This window comes from Phyllostomus discolor, chromosome 2 (assembly GCF_004126475.2).
Source record: "Phyllostomus discolor isolate MPI-MPIP mPhyDis1 chromosome 2, mPhyDis1.pri.v3, whole genome shotgun sequence".
Lineage (NCBI taxonomy): Eukaryota > Metazoa > Chordata > Mammalia > Chiroptera > Phyllostomidae > Phyllostomus > Phyllostomus discolor.
In genome coordinates this window covers 197,017,300-197,041,753 of record NC_040904.2, presented here as the reverse complement: position 1 = coordinate 197,041,753, position 24,454 = coordinate 197,017,300, and the positions used below count along the sequence as shown (strand labels likewise).

Genomic DNA, 24,454 nt, shown 5'->3' with positions numbered 1-24,454 from the left:
GCCCCCGCCGGCGCAGCCGCCCTACGCCGCTGGCCGCCGCCTCCGAACTGGGGGCTGTGGGTGTGTGTGGGGGGTGCCGAGGGTGGGGGGGAAACACAAAGATGGCCGTTCCAACTACGGCTGGTGAGTGTGCAGGAGGGGCACGCGTGGCTGCGGATTGTGGCGGAGCAAGGCAACCTACGGGAGCAGAGGTCCGGTGGGAGCTCGGGGGGCCGGGAGGCACCTGGCGGCATTTTCCCCGGCTATGCAAGTTGCAGGTGTGGGCTTGAGGAGGGCGGGGGGGGAGAAGGGAGCTACAGAAAGACTTGGGGAAGTGAGCCGAGGGGCACCCGGAGGAGGCGGTGGGTCCATCGAATTTTAGAATTGGCGCCTCTGGATAGTTTCAGTGGGCGGGGCGATGTGTCAGTCTGTGTCTTGGTGGCCGGCCACCTTGTGAGCACCAGAGATACTGGGGAACCGACTTACCTGTGGCTGGGGACACAGCGTAGCTACCCCACGCTGGGCTGCGGGGGAGAAGGCTAAATTGGGGGGCTTGAGGGAATGCGGATGGGGGTGTTGTACCCCGACTTGGATTCTGGAGCGTTGAGGAGACGCGATCTCCAGTCTGAGGAGGGCTGGGGGTCTTGCAGAGCTGACACTGTCGAGAGAAACCCGCATCCTAACCCCTGCTGAGTGCCGCTAAGTGATGCTCGAAACCCGCGGGAGCCTTCGAAAGGGCGGTTGTGGTCCTCGGTCTACAAGGAATGTCTTTTTCCCCCCCTCGATCATTCGGGTCTCAGCGCTTGCCAGCACCTCCTGCCACTTGAAGACACTTAACGATTTTTTTGATACCAGCTTCCTGATCCATTCTCGCTGGCCTTTGGGGAAGGGGGGCGGGGGGCGCGCATTAGAAACGTGTCGGCGTGAGAAGGAAAAAAGATTGCTCAAGTTTAAGACCAACCTCCACCCCCATCCCTAAAGAAGAAAGTGAAAAACACGGAAATTGTTTCAAGTGCAGTTTGAGCAATTGTAAATTCCACTGCTAATTGGATACTTTTTTTGCAGTTTTCATTCTGGAAGTAAAAAAAAAAAAAATGCAATGTAGCAAGTCTTGGGAGAGTCCTTTTACCCTCACCTCCCTTCCTTAAACGTTAATTGTCATATCTTGCCAGTAACTGGGGTTGTGAAATTTATCATGGAAATACGACTTTCCGTGTCTGCACTTGAATTTATTATCTGGGGTGAAAGTAGCTGCCTGTGGGGTAACATTGAGCCTGGAATTCCATTTTGAGTCGTCTGAAAAGCCAGCATTTGGTGTAAACAGGAAAAAGCACTGGCTGTTTGTTCATTGTGATCCAATTCCGAAAGCCAAATGTGAGTTAAACACATGTTTATGGAACATTTAATCATCTCGATGAGATTCAGTTGTCTTAAAAAAGATGAAAACTTTGTATTCTTAGAACCCTAATCTTTTTATTCTTAATTTAGTGTCAGGATTTGAAAGATTTTAAAATATTTTGGTTCATGTAGCTTCTCTTCCCTGCCTCCACTCCTTTTCTAGCTTTATCTGTGTACAAGCGATTAATTTTGCAATGGATGGGAGATTTTTCAATCCAGTATTTTTCATTGTAGACTATCCATATTGCAATTTAGAGATATGCTGTCATGGAACAAATAGTTGAATGCATAAATGTAGAAAGTTGGAATGCTTAGATTGTGCATCAGTTTTGTTTTCATCCAAACTATTAATTATCCCAGTTTTTTAGCTTGAAAAATAAAGCGATAGGTGAATTTGGGTTTAGTATAATGTACAGTGATACAACTTTCTGCATTATTAAAAATAGAAAATCTGTTGATGATTTGGGTTAAATATTTGAAATGTACTGTTTCTGCCTCATTGTCTTTACCCCTCTTTTTCACAGATTTTTCATTTTGTACTACAAAAAGAAAGGAATAAGTTTTCATATGTATCATATATACATCCTCTACCAAACTTTTCCTCTACACACTTGAATCATATTCAGTATTATAGCATTGGTGGTATGTAAGAGGATTTTCTGCTCATTGGGTTGTTTGAGGGTAGAGTCTGACTATAATTTATTTGTATCCCTAGCACCTGACTGCTTAACATGGAGGGGGAAACCCTTGTCAGTGTTTGTTAATTTAGATTTTTGAATGGTACAGAGGTACAAAGAAAGGCAACATTTTGGCTTCTTCATAGCAGGAAAAAGCAAACAAACAAAAAACAAAACAAAAAAAGTGCTTTAAAGTATTTCTCCTTCCTGCGATATTAGATAGATAAACATGGTTTGCCTAATTGAGGGAAATTAGAAAAAGGCTGGAACCACTGGTTTAGGAGTCAAATCAACAGAGGAAATGTGAGCCCAGTCATTCTCTGGATTCAGTAATGGGGGACAGTTTGCCATTAGGCCCAGCCTAAATAGGTGACAAGTAACTAAAATATAGGATTCTACAAATACTGGTTTTCTGGCAAACACTAAGATGATTGTAAGAAGTACAATTAATTGTTCCAAGGCACTTCCAGATACCATAAAAATTTCATTGTAAACAATTCATTTTTTTAATTTTTTTAAATTAGGATTTTTTAAAAGATTTTATTTATTTATTTTTAGAGAGGGAAGGGAGGGAGATAGAGAGAGAGAAAGAGAGAGAAACATCAATGTGCGGTTGCCTGGGGTTATAGCTTGCAACCCAGGCATGTACCCTGGCTGGGAATCGAACCTGGGACACTTTGGTTCCCAGCCCGCGCTCAGTCCACTGAGCTACGCCAGCCAGGGCTTAACAATTCATTTTTAATGGAGTTGTACATGCCATAGGAAAAAGCTAATTTATCTATAGTCCAAGAATATACTTGTTAGGCCAAGTTGTAGATGCACTTGAATGAGAAAGACTCTAGACATTTTACACAAATAAAGTATTTGAACTCAACTTACTACACCCATAGTAGAATGTTAAATCTCTTTGTGAATGTTTTCCCCATTGTTACGAATTTAGCAGCAGTAGACTGATGTATTAACATGATGATGTGACACTAATGCTAAATATTTTGGAACAAAATTGCACATGAATGAAATGTTTGTAAGTAGTGATGGGTGAGGATATGAAATATAGTAATCTGGCGACAGAAATTGCTTTTCAGGAGCTTTTTCTCAGAACCTCATGAAATAGATTCAATCTCTGTTTCAGGAAAGGCATATTAGAGACATGAAGAAGGCCCAGAGAAAAAAGGGTATCCTTTATTGTTTAATGAGAAGATTCAAACAAGATCTCTGAAGGAAGAAAGAATACCTAGGGCCTTTCTAGGGATAAAAAAAAAGGATATACATCATGATTGACAAGGAGAGGCATCATGATTGACAAGAAAGCACATAATAGGCATAATAGCATACCTAAGAGGGAGGAGGGAAAGTTTGAGAGCCCCATCGTGTTCATTTGTTCAATAATTTGTTCATTCAAAGATATTAAACCCTTTGTATGTACCAGGTACTATAACCCTCAGCATTTTACAAGCATCTTTTAAGAGGACAGGGCACTATAGTGTTTTCATGAAATAAATGGAAAATTGAATACTGCACATAGATGTGGGTAGAGTTTGCCCTAATTACTGTGGATAATGTTATTTTCATTCTTATCCAAATGCATATAAAGATTGTGGTAATTAGCACTTCCTAAGGTTTGCTTCCTATTAAAATTGTCATTTCTTCCCATCTTTCATTATGGAAAACAACACATCTTTCTAATTTTAATAGTTTTTAGAAGATCTGCTTAGGTTATTTGGTACTGTGAAAATAAAAATGTTTTGTTACAGAAATTATCTTTGTTAAAGTAAAGATTCAACATATGTCTACTCTTTAATATTTGTTCTTCGGGGAGGTCATGAGGGTATTTTCTTTAATGTAATAAAGATGGTTACTGTGAAACAATTTTTAAAAAACTAGTTATTCTACTTTATGCTTGGTGGTACATGTTTTTTCTTTAACTGAAGTAGAATATATGTATTTATATAAAACGTGCACACCCATTTCCTATGAATCAACAGTTCATTCATATTCCAGTTATGAAAAGTTTTTAAAAATTGAACTTATTCACAATATGGTCACTTGTATATACAAATCTTAACAGAAGATGTGTGGGAAGTGACTGGTCATAGGTGAGAGTAAAAAAGTATATATTGTGCCACAATTTGAAGGATTTTACATGCCATGTTAAGGAGTTTAGATTTATCATGCGGTCAAGACTTTTAAACAATCTTTAGTAATTATAAAACCGTGCTTATAAGACACACTAGAAATTGTGTAAAATGTAAATGTTCTATGATGATTATTTGACTAAGTGTGAGCTATGAAAGGGGGAATAATATGTAGCATGATAATGTTATACTAGTGTCTATTTATATTTTAAAATATAGTTTAATTTTTTAAGACTATTAGCCATTTCCCTCATTCTGTGTCACTTCTTGAAGTAGTAATTTAGTATGAATTTAGTTATTTTCATGTGTTTATTTTTCATAGTAACTTTCTTTCATAAAAAATACTTTTTAAAGCAAAAAATCTGAAAATTGTGCTAATTGCACTGATAACAGGATCTAGATCACTTTGGTACCTGACCTCTCGTAGGAACTTCTGTGGTTTAAAACTGTGTTTTTCCTTTCCACACTTTTTTTCTAAGTGTCTTCTTAAGGAACTGAGGTAGAAAAGAAGTTCAGCTCAGAAGATCATTATGTTGAAGATAACTAAAATTTATAGTAGAATGTTAATTTTCGAAGTAGCTACCCTTCTAATTTTTTTCAGAGATTCTTGTAGATCTTAGAAATACTTATATTTAGAACTTGACTATTTATTTAAAGGGTCACTATTTGCGGTGTATAATGCACATTTTTTTTACCTAAAATTTTGAGGGAAGAATAAGGATGTGCATTATGCATGCACTAATTCTATATCTATATAAATGTTTTTAATTTATTTATGCTTATGTGTTAAAAGTATAACTCTAGAAAGTAATAACAATGTCTGTATGCAAAGTAATACCCTGGAATATGATCATCAGTTTTGTTTTTAAATATAACTAAATAAAAAATTGAATAAAATTAAAACAAAAGATTTTTCCCCTGAAAGTTTGGGCTGAAAACATGGGTATGCGTTATACATGGGAGCACATTGTATGTGGCAAAATATGGTAATACCAAATTTCAAAGCAACCTACACCTAATTAGGGATGAGGAAGCATGTCTCAGTTTGCTTTTATATAAAATCTATTTTGGGTATCTGAAAGCATGTAACATGGGACAAGACACACAGTTTCTGGTTAAGGATAGAGAAAGTAGAATAATGACATTCTACTGTGCCTTAACTGACCATGGAGGAAAAATAACCACTTGGTTGAGGGTGAAGGGCAGTTTTGGCCACTAGTGAGCAATAGCTTCCTATTTTTATACACTCATACAAATGTAATAAAGAGAACTGAAGTGAGACCTGCAATTAATACTAGTTGATTGATTGTGCCAAGAATTTTGGTAGCCTGAAACAACATGGTTATAAAACCTGTAAGATCTTCATAAAGCCCTTACTTTATTATTACTTTTTATCCTCACCCAAGGTCATTTTTTTTATTGCTTCTAGACAGAGAAGGGGAGAGAGGGAGAAACATCAATAGGGAGGTTGCCTCCCATTTGCACCAGGACTAAGGATGGAACCTGCAAACTAGGCATGTGCCCTGACTATGGGGTCAAACCCACAACCTTTTGGTTACAGGGTGATGCTCCAACCAACTGAGCCCCTCCAACCAGCACTATTTTCTTTTTATTAAAGTGATAAAAATGTTGAAATTTAGTCCCTCCTTGACCACAGAGAACCTACCCAACAGGTGGCAGAAAAAAGATGTATATTACATAAACACATGGGTTCATATTTGGCACCACCCAAATCCTTTAGGAAGTTAGAAGAAAAGAGATTTTTTTTAACTAGAAATACTTTACAAAGAAGTTGAGTCTCGGAGGATGAATAAATTTTAAAAAGACGGAGGTGAGGGAATGATAAAGATGAGTTCAGGAAATGAGCTAGAATGATTTTTTTTTTTTTTTTTGGCTGGAGTGCACAGAGAGGTAATAAGAAAAAGCGAAGAAGATAGGTTGGAATCTGGAAATTTTTGAAAGACTGGTGAAGGTATAATTTTTGTTGCAGTATTTGTCAAACTGCCATCATGATCAGCATTTTAAAAACATCAAATAGGATAGGAAATATTGGAACACATTATTCTTGTGGATTGTTTATGAAACTTTTATTCCAGGTGTGTGTGTATGTGTATGTGTGATGTATATATACACACTATAACCCAATATAAAATTTCTTTGAATCCTAGTCAAAGTTAAAAATCTGCTTTATTGGACTATAAGAGGACAAAGGATTTTTAAGTACTATAGTTAAATGCTAAAGTCTTTTTTGGTAGGAGAGTACTATGGAGGAGAGTGAGAATTCAGATGATGGAAGACCAATTTGGAGATTTCTGCTTTGCTTCAGGAATGATATAATAAAGTCTATAACAAGAATAATAGCTCTGGAAATGGAAAGGAATAAAGACTTGGGGAATGATAACCCTATATACATTGGTGACAAACAATGTGGGAGGGAGGATGTAAAAAAAAAAAAAACAACAAAAATGCCCTGGCAGGTGTAGCTCAGTGGATTGAGCACAGGCCTGCAAACCAAAGAGTCACCAGTTTGATTCCCAGTCAGGGCACATGCCTGGGTTGTGAGCCAGATCCCTGGTTGGGGCCATGCAAGAGCAACCAATTATAATGTGCCTCTCACACATTGATGTTTCTCTCCATCTCTTCCTCCCTCCTTTCCCCTCTCTCTAAAAATAAATAAAATATTTTTTAAAAGAAAACAAAATATCTTGACTTTTTATGTTGCTTTTACATGTAGAAATAGGGGACATTTTATCAGAGTCTACATAAGGAATACAAAAATGTTCTGTTATCTCTCTTTAAAATGAGTATACTGCTAAAATCACAAACCTAGTCTGCTAGAGCCAGAGTTAATGGATTCTCAGCAGTGGATTAGCAAATGAAAAGAAGTGCTCTCAACTCTGTAGAGGAAAGTGGAAAGCGTGAAGAAAATACTCTGAGTTCCCCCTCCTTTTCCCTCCAAGCTTGTAGGTATTTCTGTGATGAAGCCCCTTTGGAGATACCCTAGAGACTGTCTCTGAGCTTTGGCTACAAGGAGCAGACCAAACTAGAGATTTCTAGTGCCAGCAGCCTGCCTCTGTAGCTCTCTTCTGCTTTCCTCCTTGCCCTTCCCCTGGCCATCCATCCTCCGCTGATTTCTTTCATAAGTAGGCAGGGTAAGTGGGCCCCCTGCTCTAAAATATTAATCTCTTGATCTGTCATTCCACCATTCTGGTTTCACTTCTCTAGGTTTTTAAGAAGACTTTATTTTTGAGAGACTCCTCTTTTAAAATGCAAATACCCCTGGGAGAGGTCAGACCTTAATTCTCAGCTAAGATCTTAATTATCAGCACCTTAGTTGAGCTTAGTACACATTTGACTGAGAAGGAACCCTGACTAAAAGTGAAACATTAACAAAATGTTACCATTATTGTTAGTATAATTGTTGACAGCTAAGATGTACTGAGGGCCATATTATTTAGTGCCAGGAATTATTCTAAGTGCTTTGCAAATATGATTTTCCTACCCCTCAACAGCCGTAATGGTGTTAATATCACTGTTATTTTCCAAATATGAAAACTGAGGTATATGGAGCATAAATAAATTTGTCTAGGTCACATAGTAAACACAGCCCTATGTTAAACTCAGGCATTTGGACTCCAGAATGTGCTCCCTAACCCTTTGCTATGGTGCTGCTCTCCTGCTGTGTTGCCTGTCAGAGAGATGGCATCTGGTCAACATTCCACCCTTTTCACAATTTTGCATTGAATGGAATCATGCTATTCAATTATAGGCCACTTTCCATGGAAGGTCAGGGACATCGCCATCATCTAAATAGATATTTTTAGTAACAAATGCAATGAAGTAGGCAAATTCCTTGTAACCAAGAGAATTTATTTGCAGAATATAGAGAAGGGATTAAAGAGGCTAGTGCATAATTTAGCATGTACATATCATTGTCTTACTTAAAACTTATTATAGAAGTAAATTTATTATTTTTAGAAATTTGAAAATATGGATTAATTTAAAGAAAATTACTTGTAGTCCCACAACTGAGAGACAATCTCAGAATATATGTTAATATTTTTAAAATATATATTTTATATGCATATAAAATATCCCTTGTAGGTTTTTTCTTTTGATTCTTCTTCTCTGAGTGTTGTTCAAGGTGTTGACTCATACCACCTCTTTAAAGTTTTAGAATGAAATAATTTTCCTTGAGTGTAAATCAATAAAATTTCCCTTTTCATCATTTCTAAGTAGTTAAATAATTATTGTCTGACTTGCCAGAAACAATTGCTTAAATTATATCTGTGTTCTTTATATGATCCTTTTAAAATAAGTGTAGCTAGAAGAAGAGAGCCCTAGATTCTTCCTTAATCTCTATATTGAATCCTTTTTTTAAACGTCAGTTTTTTCAACCAATGTTTGTCAAGCACTAATATATCTCTGTTCACCTCTTTGCTTCAACACTGCTACAGCTTTCATTTCCTTATAACATTTGGAGTAGTAGTCTCCTTTAATCACCTGTTCCTCTAGATCTGCAATTCAGATCTCTCTACAGCCTACTATCTGTTCATGTGATTCTCTATAGGATTCTCAGCAGCTTTTTATTGTCCCTAGGTCCTGGAGGCAGACTTGCAGATTATTGGGGCAGGGAATTCTCCAGGTTCCAGGTACCAGTGAGTGGGTCTAAAAGAAGTTGGGGATTTGTGCAGGTCCCAGGTGGCCACAATGCCCTTGACTGCTAACTTCATATAATGGCATAGGGTCAGAACAAGGGCCCCCTGAAATATCAGGTCTGGACCGTGGTTGTCTGAGTGTAAAGGCAGTGTATGTAGCTGCTGTGTGGAGAGTAACAGTTGGTGGCAGCAAGTATCAAAGCTGGGAGACCATTTAGAAGCATTATTGCAGTAATTCAGGTGAGACTCATTTATGGCTTGGACTAGCTGGTAACAGTAGAGGTAATAAGTAGTCATATTCTAGATAGATTTTGAAGGTAGAGCCAACCATTTTTCATGAACGATTGTTGGGAGGGTGAAAGAGGAGTCAAAAATGACTCTAAGCTTTTTAGCCTAAGTACTTGGAAACATTTTAGATAATGGAGCATATTAATCACTGATGTCTTGATTTTGCCAATTAGCAACTATTGTTGAATGTTAGGAGTTCTAATAAAATACTGTTTTTGACCAGATTTTGGACCTCAGGAAATTTTGAGGGAAGGTAAGCAAACTTAAAATATGTCCTTGAAGCCCTGGCTGGCGTAGCTCAGTGGATTGAGCTCGGGCTGCGAACCAAAGTGTCGCAGGTTCGATTCCCATTCAGGGTACATGCCTGGGTTGCAGGCCATGGCCCCCAGCAACCGCACATTGATGTTTCTCTCTCTCTCTCTCTCTCTCTCTCTCTCTCTCTCTCTGTCTCTGTCTCTGTCTCTATCTCCCTCCCTTCCCTCTCTAAAAATAAATAAATAAAATATTTAAAAAAAATATGTCCTTGAAATGTGTATACATGTGAATATTGGACTGGTCAATCTTAAATCCATATTCAGGAACCCTATATGTAAAAGTTAAGAGGTGAAAAGGAACCAAAAGTCAACTTTACATTTGCAGTTTTCTTAGTGCTCTGTAGGTGGCATCCACAAGTACTGTTGAAATTTATATTGTCTTGCTGCCCTAAAAAAAGTAAAGTATTCATCATGCCATATATAATGGTTTGAGTGTTTTGTAGCTAGGTCTCCACTTGTGACCAGAAATTTGTGTTCAGTTTATGTTAAATCAATAAAGAAAATGTCTTGTGATCCCTACTTTTAACTAGATTTCAGTTCATTATTTTTAGGTACTTGTAACAGAAATGTTCCTGACTTTATCTAATAAAGGAACAAGTTTTGATGTCAAAATTATATAGGTTTTATTTGTTTTATTATGTTGGCTTTGTGTGTGTTTGTTTTTTAGCATAATGCTTAGACCTACCAGAATGTAAAAGTTTATTATATTGCCATCCACTTTGCATTTTTCCTGTTTCTCTTTATTTGTTTACATGTTCTTGCACATTCCTGAGAGTCTATTCAAACACAAAGGCGTTCTGCTTCTGTCTTTCTCTGGCCCTAAGGCAAACTGTCAAGTCTATCAAATCAGAGTAGGTTATTAGAGCCATGAAATAAAGGTCATTATTGATTTATTAATGTAAAACCAAATATAAAAAGGTAAGTGAGCTATTACATATGATTTATTTAAATAAATAAAAGAGAATATTAAGATTTATTCACTATGGCCGCCATTATAGCTACCATCTATTGAGAATTTACTGTGTGTCAGATAGCTTGTTATTTCAATTCTTATACTTATTTGAAGTTGGTATGACTTTCCCCTTTTTACAGATGAAGTTTAGAGAAGTTAAAATATTTGCTCAAATCAGACATATGATGGTATGTGGCAGAGGTAGAATTCAAACCTAAATTGTTCTGCTTCAAAATCCATGCTTTTTAACTAGGAGTGTGATTTAGTAATTCCACATAGAGTTTCAGAATGTAGGCATTAGTGAGATATAGTTGGGTCTTGTCAGTCTCAATCTTAGACTGCCCTCACACTATTGGGTAACGGATGCATTCTAGTTCAGTGAAAAGTGGTCACTACCCATTCTTCACCAGTAGAGGGTGGCAGAAAATTTTTTAAGTTTTTAGCAGGAACCTTCTCAAAAAGTAAAGTGAAGTGTATGTTCTTTCACAGTAAGCTGGATGAGAAATTGGAGAAGTCTGCAGCGAGGGAAATGTGAGAACTGCCTATGGTATTATGACAGGCAGCCCAGAAATTGGACAAAGGAAACAAATTTATAAGATTATTCTTGGAAAAATACTTGCGGAAAAGAAAACTACTGGCTTCTTGTTTTTATTTTCTTAAAATTGACAGTGTTCTGCTTAGTTTTCAGATGCTTCACATGTGAACAGAGACTTATTTGGATTATGTGTTTCTCAGCTAGACTAAATAAATGTTAACAATGGATAAGTGCAAACACATTGGGCAGTTGCAGCTTGCTGAAGACCATTCCGTTCTCAACCCTCAGAAATGGCGTTGTGTGGACTGCAATACAACTGAGTCCGTTTGGGCTTGCCTTAGCTGTTCCCATGTTGCCTGTGGAAGATATATTGAAGAACACGCACTCAAGCACTTTCAAGAAAGCAGTCATCCTGTTGCATTAGAGGTGAATGATATGTATGTTTTTTGTTACCTTTGTGATGATTATGTCCTTAACGATAATGCAAGCGGAGACCTGAAGTTACTACGAAGTACGTTAAGTGCAATCAAAAGTCGAAATTATCGCTACACCACTCGTAGTGGAAGGGTTTTACGATCTATGGGTATAAGTAATAATTCTTATTTCTTACGTAATGGCGCCCAATCCCTGCTTCAAAATGAAGATCAAATGTATACTGCTCTTTGGCACAGGAGAAGGATCCTGATGGGTAAAATGTTTCGAATTTGGTTTGAACAATCACCCATTGGAAGAAAAAGGCAAGAACAATTTCAGGAAAAAAGAGAAAAAAGAGAAGTTAAGAAAAGACGACAAGAATTGGAGCATCAAGTTAAAGCAGAACCGGAAAATATGCTCCCAAGAAAGAGTCTGCGTTTGCAAGGTCTAGCTCTGTCCACAATAAAAATAGTTCCTGTTGAAGAACCACTCCAAACCCCAGCAGCACCAGCAAAAGATAAAGTGGTGTCTATCTCAGAAGATGTAAGATTAAAAAAAGCCAGTGACTCCTCAACTAAACAAAGGCCAATTTTAGCTCCTGGTGTAACAGGATTAAGAAATTTGGGAAATACTTGCTATATGAACTCTGTTCTTCAAGTGTTGAGTCATTTACTTATTTTTCGACAATGTTTTTTAAAACTTGATCTGAACCAATGGCTAGCTGTGACAGCTAATGAAAAGACAAGGTCATCTTATAAGCATCCACCAGTCACAGATGCAGTGTATCAAATGAATGAATGCCAAGAAAAAGCTAAAAGCTCTGTCTACTCCAGACACCTAAGTTTATCATCTAGACTAAGTGGTGGAGCATCAAAGAGTAGAAAGATGGAACTTATTCAGCCAAGGGAGTCAAGTTCACAATACATTTCTCTCTGTCATGAACTGCATACTTTGTTCCAAGTCATGTGGTCTGGAAAGTGGACCTTGGTCTCACCATTTGCTATGCTACACTCAGTGTGGAGACTAATTCCTGCTTTTCGTGGTTATGCCCAACAAGATGCTCAGGAGTTTCTTTGTGAACTTTTGGATAAAGTACAACATGAACTAGAGACAACTGGTACCAGGTTACTAGCTCTCATCCCCACTTCTCAAAGGAAACTTATCAAACAGGTTTTGAATGTTGTGAATAACATTTTTCATGGACGACTTCTTAGTCAGGTATGGATTTTTTAAAATATCATTTTCATTGTGGGGACTTTGTACAGTGAAAGTGAAACCTAAAAAAATGTACATTCTCTGTCTGTCTAGTGTGTTGGAGCTAATACTGTTTTCAGGTTAAAATAGATCACTTTCACAAACATGTGAAGTTTACTTATTTATAGCTTCCTTCATAAACCATTGGAGGTAGTTTTATGTCCATTGTGTGAAAGCTTTTTTTTTTGTGGGGAGGGGAAGTTAGGAAACAGAGCTTCTTAAGTTAACCATCTTATTATATTCATTCTCTGAGAGACTGAAATAAAAAGAGTTTGACCCAATATGGAACAAATTGGAAGATGCTGATATTGTTCAAGCATCAACTGTATTTCTTATTGTCTGTATTCAATTATTTTCAGTGTTTGTTGGCATTAAATCCTGCTAAATTCTTCACTTTTTAAAGTTGTTATTCTTTCCCTTTCCAATTACTATATTTCCTGTGTAAGCTGTTAGAACTGCCCGTATTCTTTGTGGTTCCTATATAGGGTCCGGCAGAAGTAACGCCTGCTTGAGTGTGGTTGGTAGGGTGATAATATGGCTGTAATAATTTATAGTTTTAATTTGTACATTTCATCTAAAATGTCATATGGTGTGCTTGAGTGTAGTATTGTTATGTTACAGAATTACATGCTTATGATTTTGTAATAAAAGATTTTGTAATAAACAATGAGTGTTATTTGTGCTGGAACCTGTATTTTGATGAGGATTTTAATGTCATGATGTTTGCTTTAAGTGGGAGTATGACTTCATTATTTGTCATATTACTAGCTTTTGAAGTTCAGTTGGTAGGGCTTCAAAATCTGTAACAGTAATATACCTCCTCATATAAAACTCTGTATATAAAAATATGCTAATAGTATTTTATATCATGGTGAACAGGTTATAAAGATTTGGGAAAAGGAAATCAACTAGTTAAAGATGAGGAAGGAAAAAGGGCAAAGAACTACAAATCTAATGATCTAAACACATTAAATTAAATACATATAAATATATATAAATACACACACACACAATGTATGTCTGATTAAATGAGTCCACAGTTTGTTTGCTTTTTTACCTAAATTCAGATTTGACTAAAGTCCTTGAAGCTTTTTGAATGCCTAGTGGTTAAAGTCCACCAATGTATGATGGTTAGTTTAATGACAGTGTTTTGGAAGCAGAAATTATAATAAAAAATTGCCTAAAAATAATACAAAGAAGATTATTCAGAATTCTGATATTGTATTTTCAAGAGAAATATTTTTATTGGCAGTGACTTCTAGTGAAAGGAGTAAATGTTTTGACAGGAGGATTGTAAGCTGAAACTAATATTTTTGTTTGCAGGTGACATGTCTTGCATGTGACAACAAGTCAAATACCATAGAATCTTTTTGGGACTTATCACTGGACTTTCCTGAAAGATACCAACACAGTGGAAAAGATATTGCTTCTCAGCCATGCCCAGTTACTGAAATGTTGGCCAAATTCACAGAAACAGAAGCTTTAGAAGGAAAAATTTATATATGTGACCAGTGTAACTGTAAGTAGAAGCTATATTCTCCTTGCTTTTCTAAGATCAGCAAAGAGAAACACAAATGAAAGGAAGCTGGAAAAAATTCCTTAAGTAGCAGTTATGGAAATGAATTCATAAAATTAAAAATTTTAAATTTAATATATGAGGCAGAATTGCATAGCAAAGAGGTATAGTAAAAGGAAAGCATGTTATTTAGTACTGAACAAAATGTTTGCTGTAAGTCTTTTTGCTACCTACCAAAGCATTGATATAGATAATACAGTGTGTTTGTGTGTATATACATATCTATGTAATAGATAATAATATGTTGCTGAACTACTGCTGTGGAGATTGGCTTCCTAAAAACAAAGATTTATTTTAAAAACCATATTATTTTCCATATTTCCATATTAGTGATCATTCTAGTTGCTTTGGATAGAGGTAAGACGCTTTTAAGGTGCTCACATTACTAATGGAGGAAACAGGTAGACAATTAAGATCTACTACAGTACTCTCTCTAATAGAGGCGGGTACAGACACCCAACACTGGGAGAGAAAATAGCCATTTCAGTTAAAGGGAAGCATTATCCTTCAGGGGAATGGTGTATAAAAGCACATCAGATCTGTTGTGTCTTTATGTGGTGTCTTTATCTCCTCTATCAACGTGTACACGGCATTTTAGTGTTTATATTTGCACGTATTCTCCATAACTTTCACATCTGAAAAAAATGATTCCAGGGCTTTAGATACTAAACTTCTAAGGCAATGTAAAGGAAACATTGGATGGTCTAGCATTGAAGAAATATCACATCAATTGTGATTTTATAAAACAGCATATACTAACATTGTTTTCTGAGTGCTTCTAATATAAACTGTTAATAAGGAGCCTAAGATTTATATGGTTAGAGAAAAAAATAAATTTTTACCAAATTTGTATGATGATGTACGTTTTTTTCTTGGACATAAATGTGAGTGGTCCTAGATGCTTTCGTCGCCAAATCTTGGAGTAGAACACTATTATGAATCCATGCAGAATATGGTTTTATAATATATTTATATGTATCTGCTGGGTCTACCAAATAAAGGCCTAAAAAGGTTGCTTTAATACATAAAAGCAAATGATTGAAGTTGTAAGTCAGGGCGTTGACATCCTTGTATAGCTACACTTGGATCATGTGTTCTGGGAGACGATCTACACATAGGTCCAGGACATTCACCAGCAGCTGGATGATACCTGATCTCAGGGGCATAGCCTTTGAAGGAAGGCTGCTGGTGGCAAGCGGAGCTGGCTTTGAGGACAGTTTTATGGTGGACTGATTCCACCTCCTACATGAAAAGCAAGTGTTACTATGGCAGCAGTTGGAGCCGGTGTACAGGTTGCAGGACAGCTCCTGGACATCAAGAGTGAACTGTGATAGCCAATATTTCAGCTGGAGGCTGTAGGACACAGTCTCTGGGTGGACCTCTAGAGAAGCACAGAGGGCAACAAAATGAATCCCAGGTTCCACTTATTTAAGACCTGGTGCTAAAAGAGCAAAAGCAAGACCCTGAGGGAGGCCTCAGCTGCAGAGCTAGTGAATGTCTGCCTTCTCAGGGGTGGGGAGGGCTGGGGAGGGGCTGTTCCTTAAGGACCCATGCCCTCTAGGATCTTAATTAGCCTCCTCAGTGAACTGCCTGTGAAACTTTTTTAAATTAAGAGTTTAGGAAGAGTATATTAAAGTCTGTTTAGGGAGAGTTTTAACTTTTCCTATTTGACAGAGCCAAATTCGTTTAAAAATATTACAGCATTACAGCCTTATTTACAAGATTATATTATTTACTACTTGTTTACATGCCTGTCTACCTTGACTAACTCATAAGTTGTTTTTTTTTAAATGACACTTTTCCCCCAAAGATTTGATTTATATATTTTTACAGAGGGAAAGAGAGAGAGAAAGAAGGAGAGAGAAACATCTATGTGTGGTTGCCTCTTGTGCACCCCACCCCCAATGTGTGGTTACTGGGGACCTGGTCTGCAACCCAGGCATGTGCTCTGACTAGGAATCGAACTGGAGACCATTTGCTTCTCAGGTGGGCACTCAGTCCACTGAGCCACACCAGCCAGGGCTGGTTTGTTGTTTTTTTTTTTAATTGTAATGTGTTTCTTGAGGGCACAGCTATGTCTTTATCTCTAGCACAGCACAGTGTCTGTAACACAGTAGATGTTTAAGTGATAATGCATGTGTGAATTATTTTAAAAGTTTATTCAGCTTTTCCTTATTTCCTTAAATTTGATTTTCATTCTGTTTGATATTACAGCAAAGCGTAGAAGGTTTTCTTCAAAACCAGTTGTACTCACAGAAGCCCAGAAACAGCTTATGATTTGCCACCTACCTCAAATTCTTAGACTACATCTCAAACGATTCAGGTTAGCAGTAGTAGTAGTAGTACCAGTTGCCTACCAACTATATACTTATAACTTACCATTTCTTATTCTTACAGTGCTTCAGAATTTAAGTCTTTTTAAATTATTTTTTAAAGATTTTATTTATTTATATTTATTTTTAGAGAGGGAAGGGAGGGAGAGAGAGAGAGAGAGAGAGAGAGAGAGAGAGAGAGAGAGAGAGAGAGAGAGAGAGAGAGAGAGAGAGAAACATCAATGTGCGGTTGCTGGGGGTTATGGCCTGCAACCCAGGATTGTACCCTGGCTGGGAATCGAACCTGGGACACTTTGGTTTCCAGCCTGTGCTCAATCCACTGAGCTACACCAGCCAGGGCAGAATTTAACTTTTGATGAATTAAATTGTAATACTATATCCTTGGCTAGTAGATGACTTACATCTACTTCTGCCTTTTATTTTAAGGGGAAATAAATCTGTCATCGTCTCTAGCCTTGACCAGTGGACACCATATTCAGTAACTAACTTAATTAGCTTCCCTTGTGGAATGCATTGCTATTCAGCAGACCCCCTCACATTTTGGTTGGCTAAGTAATATTATTCTCCTTGTAAATCTCTGCTTGTATTGTTTAATATTCAGCATATTATAGATGTAAAATTTTTTAAATCTATAACTTAGAGTATTTGGCTCAATTGAACAAAGCTACAGTAGTTTCAAAGCAGGTAAAAACAAACTTCAAAAATATATTTAGTCAGGGAAATAAGTCGGCAAATTTGTTTAATCAGAGCATAGGCTTTCGTACGCTGCAATATGTGCCATATAATCTGAGGGTTTACTATTAAAGAATGAGAAGTACTTTATGTGCTATGCTTTGAAAACTATTGAGACTATGGTTTAATTTTTTAACAGTTAAAGGGGTATGTTTTTAAAATATTTCAGACATTACAGAAGGTAAAGTAAAAGCCCAAAGTAAAATCACCTTTCTTCCCAGTCTCACTTCCCAGAGGTAATAATCACTGTTAACCATGCTCAGTTATTTCAGTTAGGTAAAGTCAGAAAACATCATGTGAGTGCTTTTTAATTTAAAATGTTCTATATTCTCTGAGGAATATAAAGTAGGATCCTTTTCACAAGAAGATTATGGTTAAGACATGCACAGAAATAATGATGAAGTAGAAATACTAAATATCACAAACTATAAACAAACTGATTAACCTGAGACTTGGAAGAGGGAGTTAGCTAATATCTAAATGTTCCCAAAGCCTAATGACTTAAGGGATTTATATCATTGGAGTCTCAGTTCACATGCCTTCTCTTTAGAGAGAACTTCCCTGACCATCCTACTGAAAAGTAGCACCACCCAACCCTCAGTATCACATTACACCGTGTTGGTTAATACAGGGTATGATGAAAGCCACTGTCTGCAATTAGTAGTTTAGTTATTTCTCTCCTTCCACCAGTGGAACAAGCTCTGTGCATAGTAGATGCCCCAAAATATTTAAGTGAATGAATGGAGTGTAGACAGGAGGGGGAGCAACATGAGTAAAGATATGGAGGAAGGAATAGGGAGGTGTCTACAACAAAGGGTTTAGTGAAACATCAAGCCCTGGCTGGTGTAGCTCAGTGGATTGAGCGCGGTCTGGGAACCAAAGTGTCCCAGGTTCGATTCCCAGCCAGGGTACATTCCTGGGTTGCAGACCATAACCCCCAGCAACCACACATTGATGTTTCTCTCTCTCTCTCTCTCTTTCCCCCGCTCCCTCTCTTCCCTCTCTAGAAATAAATAAATAAAATATTAAAAAAAAAAAAAAAAAAGAAACATCAGGTGAGACCTACCACTGTGCGTAAAACCAAGTAGAATAAAAACGGGAAAATTAGTTAGGAGGTTGCTACTGTATTCCAGGTTCAGGTAACAAGGGTCAGGGAGCATTGGGAAGTGAGAACATATATGAGATTCTGTGAAAAACAATTAAAAGGATTTAAATTTTTGTAACTTAAACTGATAATTAATTGGCTACTCTAAACTGTTGAAGAACTTTCTGTTCTTCATAATTGCTATTTAATCTGGCATTTTAAAGTTTCCTTAGTATAAACGTATTTGACTCTATTTCCTTCTATCTTCTGCCCAAAACATTTTTAATCCTTCATGCCTCAATTTGTCTGATTCAGAGACTTTGTTTACACTGCTTTTTTATCTCATTTATCTTTTTCCTTTATTTATTAAAAAGTACTATTGTAAGCCCTGGCTGGCGTAGCTCAGTGGATTGAGCACGGGCTGGGAACCAAAGTGTCCCAAGTTCGATTCCCAGCCAGGGTACATGCCTTGGTTGCAGGCCATAACCCCCAGCAACCGCACACTGATGTTTCTCTCTCTCTCTCTCTCTCTCTCTATCTCCCTCCCTTCCCTCTCTAAAAATAAATAAATTTAAAAAAAAGTACTATTGTATTTGCCAGTGTATAAAGTATATAGGGTAAATAAAAGACAAAAGGGAGAATGGGATTGGCACACAGGAACTGTCTGAAGAAACGTGAGAAAAGGAGTATTTCCAACAGCTTAGCAGTTCCCTGTGTGCCCCCTCCTAGTCTTTTTCTTTTGCTCTCTCCTCAGAAGTAAACCATTGTGAATTCTGGGTAAATTATTGTCCTGTTCTTTGTCCTTTTACTGTATTTCAGCAGAAAAATACCTGGGTACCCAATTGATCAATAGGAATGAATATTTTCTATTTAGATGGCTTACACGTGTGTATTTAGCATAATTAAATAATATGAGGTTTGAATTTTATGGTAAAGTGAGAATGACAGGAATGTCTCATGTTAAGTAGGTCCCATTACTTCATGGCTTGCTCTTCCATCGTCACTCAAGTTAAAGGAGCATTGGATATAGCATCTTTTATATAGTTCATGAGGAAGGACTGGGGTATGGCTCCTAGTCTAGCAGATAATATAATGTCCAAGCCTTACTTTAGCTCCATACTATTTTAACATTGTACTAAGAAGCATTTCCACATTTTAAAAAAACATTTTTATTATTGTTCAAGTACAGTTGTCTCCATTTTCCCCCCCACCACTGCCCCCACCCCAGCCACTCCCACCTCCCACCCCTGATCCCACTCCATTTTCACATTTTTCCTTCATACACCTGTCTATATTCTCTTCTCCCTTCTCTGCTATTGTCTTAACTTCATGTTTTATTTAGTACTTCAATACTGTCATTTTCATTGAAGTTTGTCTTTTATCTCTCTCTGTTCAACTCCACCCTAAATGGATTATCATCTCTTGGAAGGACTACCATATATTATTCCATTATTTTCCCCCATAGCACCGGCTCATACTATTTATGTGACAAAAAAATTGCTTGCCATTCAACTTAGGTCCAGTGCTGAGAAGCCTGGCCACATTGAAAAGATGACAGCACAGGGGCATTATTTGACTTTTGTTACCAATGGGTAGTTATGTTCACTCACACACGGGGAAGGGTCACAGTTCCTAATTTTTCTTATATTATGAAATTAGATGTGCCCTGTTTAGTTTAGTTCTGCTTTTTCTCCATACCTGGTCAAGTAAGGTCCAGATTGTATTTCCCAAGAACAAATTCTAGCCTCTGAGATACTCTTTTCATGCTGACAATAAAAAACTAAAAACCCTTTGGTAGCTTGAATTTATGTTGGAAAGCAGAAAATATCATAGGACCATAATTTTCTTTTCTGAAAGTTAATTCTTCCTATATCATCTAATTATTTATGACGGCAAATATTTTAAAACCTGAATGGGTGCATATATATATATATATATATATATATATGTGTGTGTGTGTGTGTGTGTGTGTGTGTGTATCTGCTTATTTAGTGTATGTGTGTATATATGTGTATATATATATATATATATATATATAATTTCTTTTATTTATTGATTTGACATAAAGAGAGGGAGAAAGGACCATTCATGCATTCATTGGTTGTTTCTTATATGTGCCCTGACTGGAGATCAAACCCTCAACCTTGGCATCTCAGGATGATGCTCTAACCACCTGAGCTACCTGGCACAGGCTAAATTCTTTCATTTATAACCAACTTTAGCACTGAAAGGAGTTTATGTTTATATTATTTATTATATATTATTCTTTGTATTCCGCACTCTGAGGGTTTTTTTTTAAACTATCTGAACCTAGTACCTGGTTATTTTCCCTTGATTTTGTTAATGATTTTACCCTGGTTTATTCACAGATGGTCAGGACGTAATATCCGAGAGAAGATTGGTGTTCATGTTGACTTTAAAGAAGTCTTAAACATGGAGCCCTACTGCTGCAGGGAGTCCATGAAATCCCTCAGACCAGAATGTTTTTTCTATGACTTATCTGCTGTAGTAATGCACCATGGGAAAGAATTTGGCTCAGGACACTACACTGCCTACTGCTATAATTCTGAAGGAGGTATAGATGGGGAAAAGTACTTTACTTTGGGTTAGACTTGGCTGGTGAAGTTTAGGCTCTAATGATTTCTAAATTGGCTGTTAAATTATAAGCAAAGCTACTTGACCTCTTTTCTTTCAAGAAGAATGCTTCTGCATTACTGCTTATAGAATATACTGAAGTTCTATGCAGAAAATTGGGTATTTTTCTTTGGGACTGCAGTACTTGTGACTTCTAAGAGCTATAGGGATAGGATAATAAGGATGATCTCATTAATTATATGTCAGAAAGAGTGTGCTATCTTTTCTTAAAGGCACATTTCCAAGAGCAGGCCCTCTGCTTACTGGTTGAATGTACTTATTTTTTGTTAAAGAACAGAGCATGTAATAAACTGAGGGATCACAGACATTTAGAACAAACTTTGAGTTCAGATTATAAAACTCACTTGATTTTACTGCCTCCATGGTCAAAAGTAATTGAATTTATGTTTCACATTTTATTTTCCCTTTCCCGACCTACTGTAAAACAAAGAATGAGCCCTCCGCCCCATGCCCATTTCCTCCCACAACACACACACATATAAAAAGGAAAAGAGGTGTGGACAAAAGGCCCAGTTAATCCAGGAAGGTAGTTTAACAGTGAAGTACCAGGAGTAAGTTGCACACTGTATTTGCTTTGTAGTATGATAAGCAGCAAAAGCATTAACTGGTAAGATTATACCAAAATTAAAGATACTGTCAAGTGAACTAATCAGGAACTTCAAGTTACTTCTAGGATAAAGGCAGATAATTCTTCTGGAGTAAATACAGCCCAAGTTGTATCTCTCATTAAAAGAAGTGAATTGGTTAGACAAATACTTTCTCTTCAAAAATAGCTTAACTCAGTCTAGGTATCCATTGATGGATGAATGGATAAGATGTACATAAATACAATGGAATATTACACAGCCATAAAAAGAACAAAACTTGCCATTTGCAACAGCAGATAGACCTAGACAGTATTATGCTAAAGGAAGTAAGTCAAAGACAGACAAGTACCATATGATTTCACTTACACCAATATATATGGGATCTGAAAAACAAAGGGACAAAACAAGCTCAGATACAGAGAACAAATTGCTATCTCCCCTAATAGGATAGGGGTGTAGCGGGGAATGGATGGAAAAGATGAAAGATTATGAAGTACACATTGCCAGTTATACGAATGGTCACAGGGATGTAAAGTACAGCATAGGGGAATATAGTCAATATTGTAATAGTACCAGATGGGTACTAGATTTACCATGGTATCTAGTATACCATGGTAAGGTATATAAATGTCTAAGCACTATGTTGTACACCTGAAACTTATATAACATTGTATGTCAACTATAATTGCAAAAGAAAAAAAAATGTTAACTCTCAACTGAAACTGTTGGTTCAATCCATATTTTAATTTATACTAGAAATTTCTAATGTTCCTTTACAAACTTAGGGTATATTTCTGTGCTTCACTCTAGGGTTCTGGGTACACTGCAATGATTCCAAGCTAAGCATGTGCACTATGGATGAAGTATGCAAGGCCCAAGCTTATATTTTGTTTTATACCCAGCAAGTTACTGAGAATGGACATGCTCAACTCTTGCCTCCAGAGCTCCTGTCTGGTATCCTACCTCCTACTGAAGAAGCTGATACCTCTAATGAAATGCTTAGCTGATCCAAAGACAGTGGGGCTTCTTGCAATTTATATATATATTTTTTTTTTCCTCAAAGGGCTGACTTAAAATTTTGAGCTTCGTTTTTATTTTTTACTTACTAAATCAGTGCATACTATGTGTATACATTTTCTATCTAACTACGTCATTTTACAGATAAAACATAGATACCTGTATATCAATTACAGTAGGTAACTAAACTTTTTTCAAATACTTGGGAGTTTTTAACTTTTTAGTGTTTACCTCACACTGGTATTACCTCGTTTATATTTAGTTTTAATTGGCTCAGATCATGAATTTGTGCAATCTTGTAATTCAGCTTAGGTAACATCATTTTATACATTTTTTCTCTTTTGCAGCTATTTCCTGTACAAATTCTTATTTGATAGAAAATTAGACACTTTCTTCACTAACAATTTTACCCCGCAAAAGTAATTTCTTTCAGGCCATTTGTATATTGAAGTTACCTTTACCCCTTTGAAGGAAGTTAAACTACTACTTTCAAAGAGAAATATCAAGGCATCATCTAAATACTCATCAAACAAAACTCATTGATATTTCTGAGGCTTTGTGTTACTGGGCTCAGAAGACGTTAATGGAATTTTTTTTCCAAAAATTTATTCTTAATAATTGTTCCTCAATTGGCATAGTCAAACTATACAAAGGAAAATGATAGCTTTATAAATAGTATGTTAAATGACTTAATTACTATGGACATCAAAACAATAGCTTGGGCTCATGATGATTTGTTTGGCAGCAAATAGGTTTGTCCTGTTTCAAATAAAGCAATCATATCAAAAACTTGAATTTACCAAACAGTATGTTACACAATTTAACTTGGATATGAGTTTTTTATGACTAAACACTGCATCTCTTAAACCTTTGTACCACATATCTTGAGATCCTTAAAGGAATAAAAATAAGCCTTGAAGCAAAAAAAATTACAGGGCAGAGAAAATAACTTTAAAATTGGCAGATGGACCCTGGTCAGATTGCTCAGTTGGTTGGTTGGAGCATCATCCTGTGCACCAAAAGGCTGTGGATTCAATCCCATCAGGGCACATACGGGAGGCACTGATTGGTTTCTCTCTCACACGGATGTTTCTTCTTCCTTCCTCTCTCTCAAAGCAAATACATCCTCAGGATTTTAAAAAATGGGCAGCTGAGCAATATGCATCTCATTTTTCTAAGTAACTAAAGCCTGATTTCTCTCTTGCTAGGGTTATGTGAATACTGGGAACCTCTTTAGATATTCAAACTCTGGGCCCTGACATTTAAAAAAATTATCTCATCTTGCACTTTTGTTAAAAATTGTTAAAAATACAGTATGACTCTGTTCTTCCCTAATAATCTTTCTAGATCTCCTTAAAATCCTACTGCTGCTTTTATTTCAGAAAGATAGGAACCCACTAGCAGATGTTGATCAACTATATAAGATCTTAGGTCAGTGTTAACCACTAAATCATTACTTTTTTTCTTGAGTTTTCTTGCAGGTTGAAATCTTAATGAAAGATAACATCCTGTTAAATGCTGTTCTCCACTAGCGATCATCTGTAAGTACAAGCTTGAGAATGACCTCTATTAGCAAATTTTTCTAATTTTCAGAGAGCAGGTCATCTGGGGCAGCCAATTGTGAAGTGCAATGAGAAATTACCACTGTACAGACATATCATTTATTGCCAAAAATACAACTTGTGTTAAATGGCTAAGGTTTAAAATCATTCATTAAATATCTATGCAAGTTGTTACCTCAACTGTTAATGTAATTATACCTCACTAAAGATTTACGTGGTCAAGGTACCTGAATATAGTCTTTCTTAATCTCAAGGATAGGCTAACTGCTATACATTTTAACCCCTAATTTTAGTGGGATATTTT

At 36.7% G+C, this 24,454-nt stretch overlaps 1 protein-coding gene across 2 annotated transcripts; it reads left to right on the top strand.

Annotated features, from left to right (window-relative positions):
• USP44 (ubiquitin specific peptidase 44) lies at positions 1-24,441 on the top strand. Of its 2 annotated transcripts, XM_028532879.2 has the most exons (6): positions 1-123; positions 11,083-12,568; positions 13,928-14,123; positions 16,395-16,503; positions 20,699-20,904; positions 22,382-24,441. In XM_028532879.2, the coding sequence occupies exons 2-6, from the start codon at positions 11,150-11,152 to the stop codon at positions 22,576-22,578; spliced, it is 2,127 nt and encodes a 708-aa protein (XP_028388680.1). In that variant the 5' UTR covers positions 1-123; positions 11,083-11,149; the 3' UTR covers positions 22,579-24,441. The 2 variants fall into 2 exon arrangements, with proteins under 2 accessions (XP_028388680.1, XP_035875328.1); XM_036019435.1 differs by lacking the exon at positions 20,699-20,904 and having other exon boundaries at positions 86-123; positions 22,382-22,482.
• The last annotated feature ends 13 nt before the right edge of the window (positions 24,442-24,454 follow it).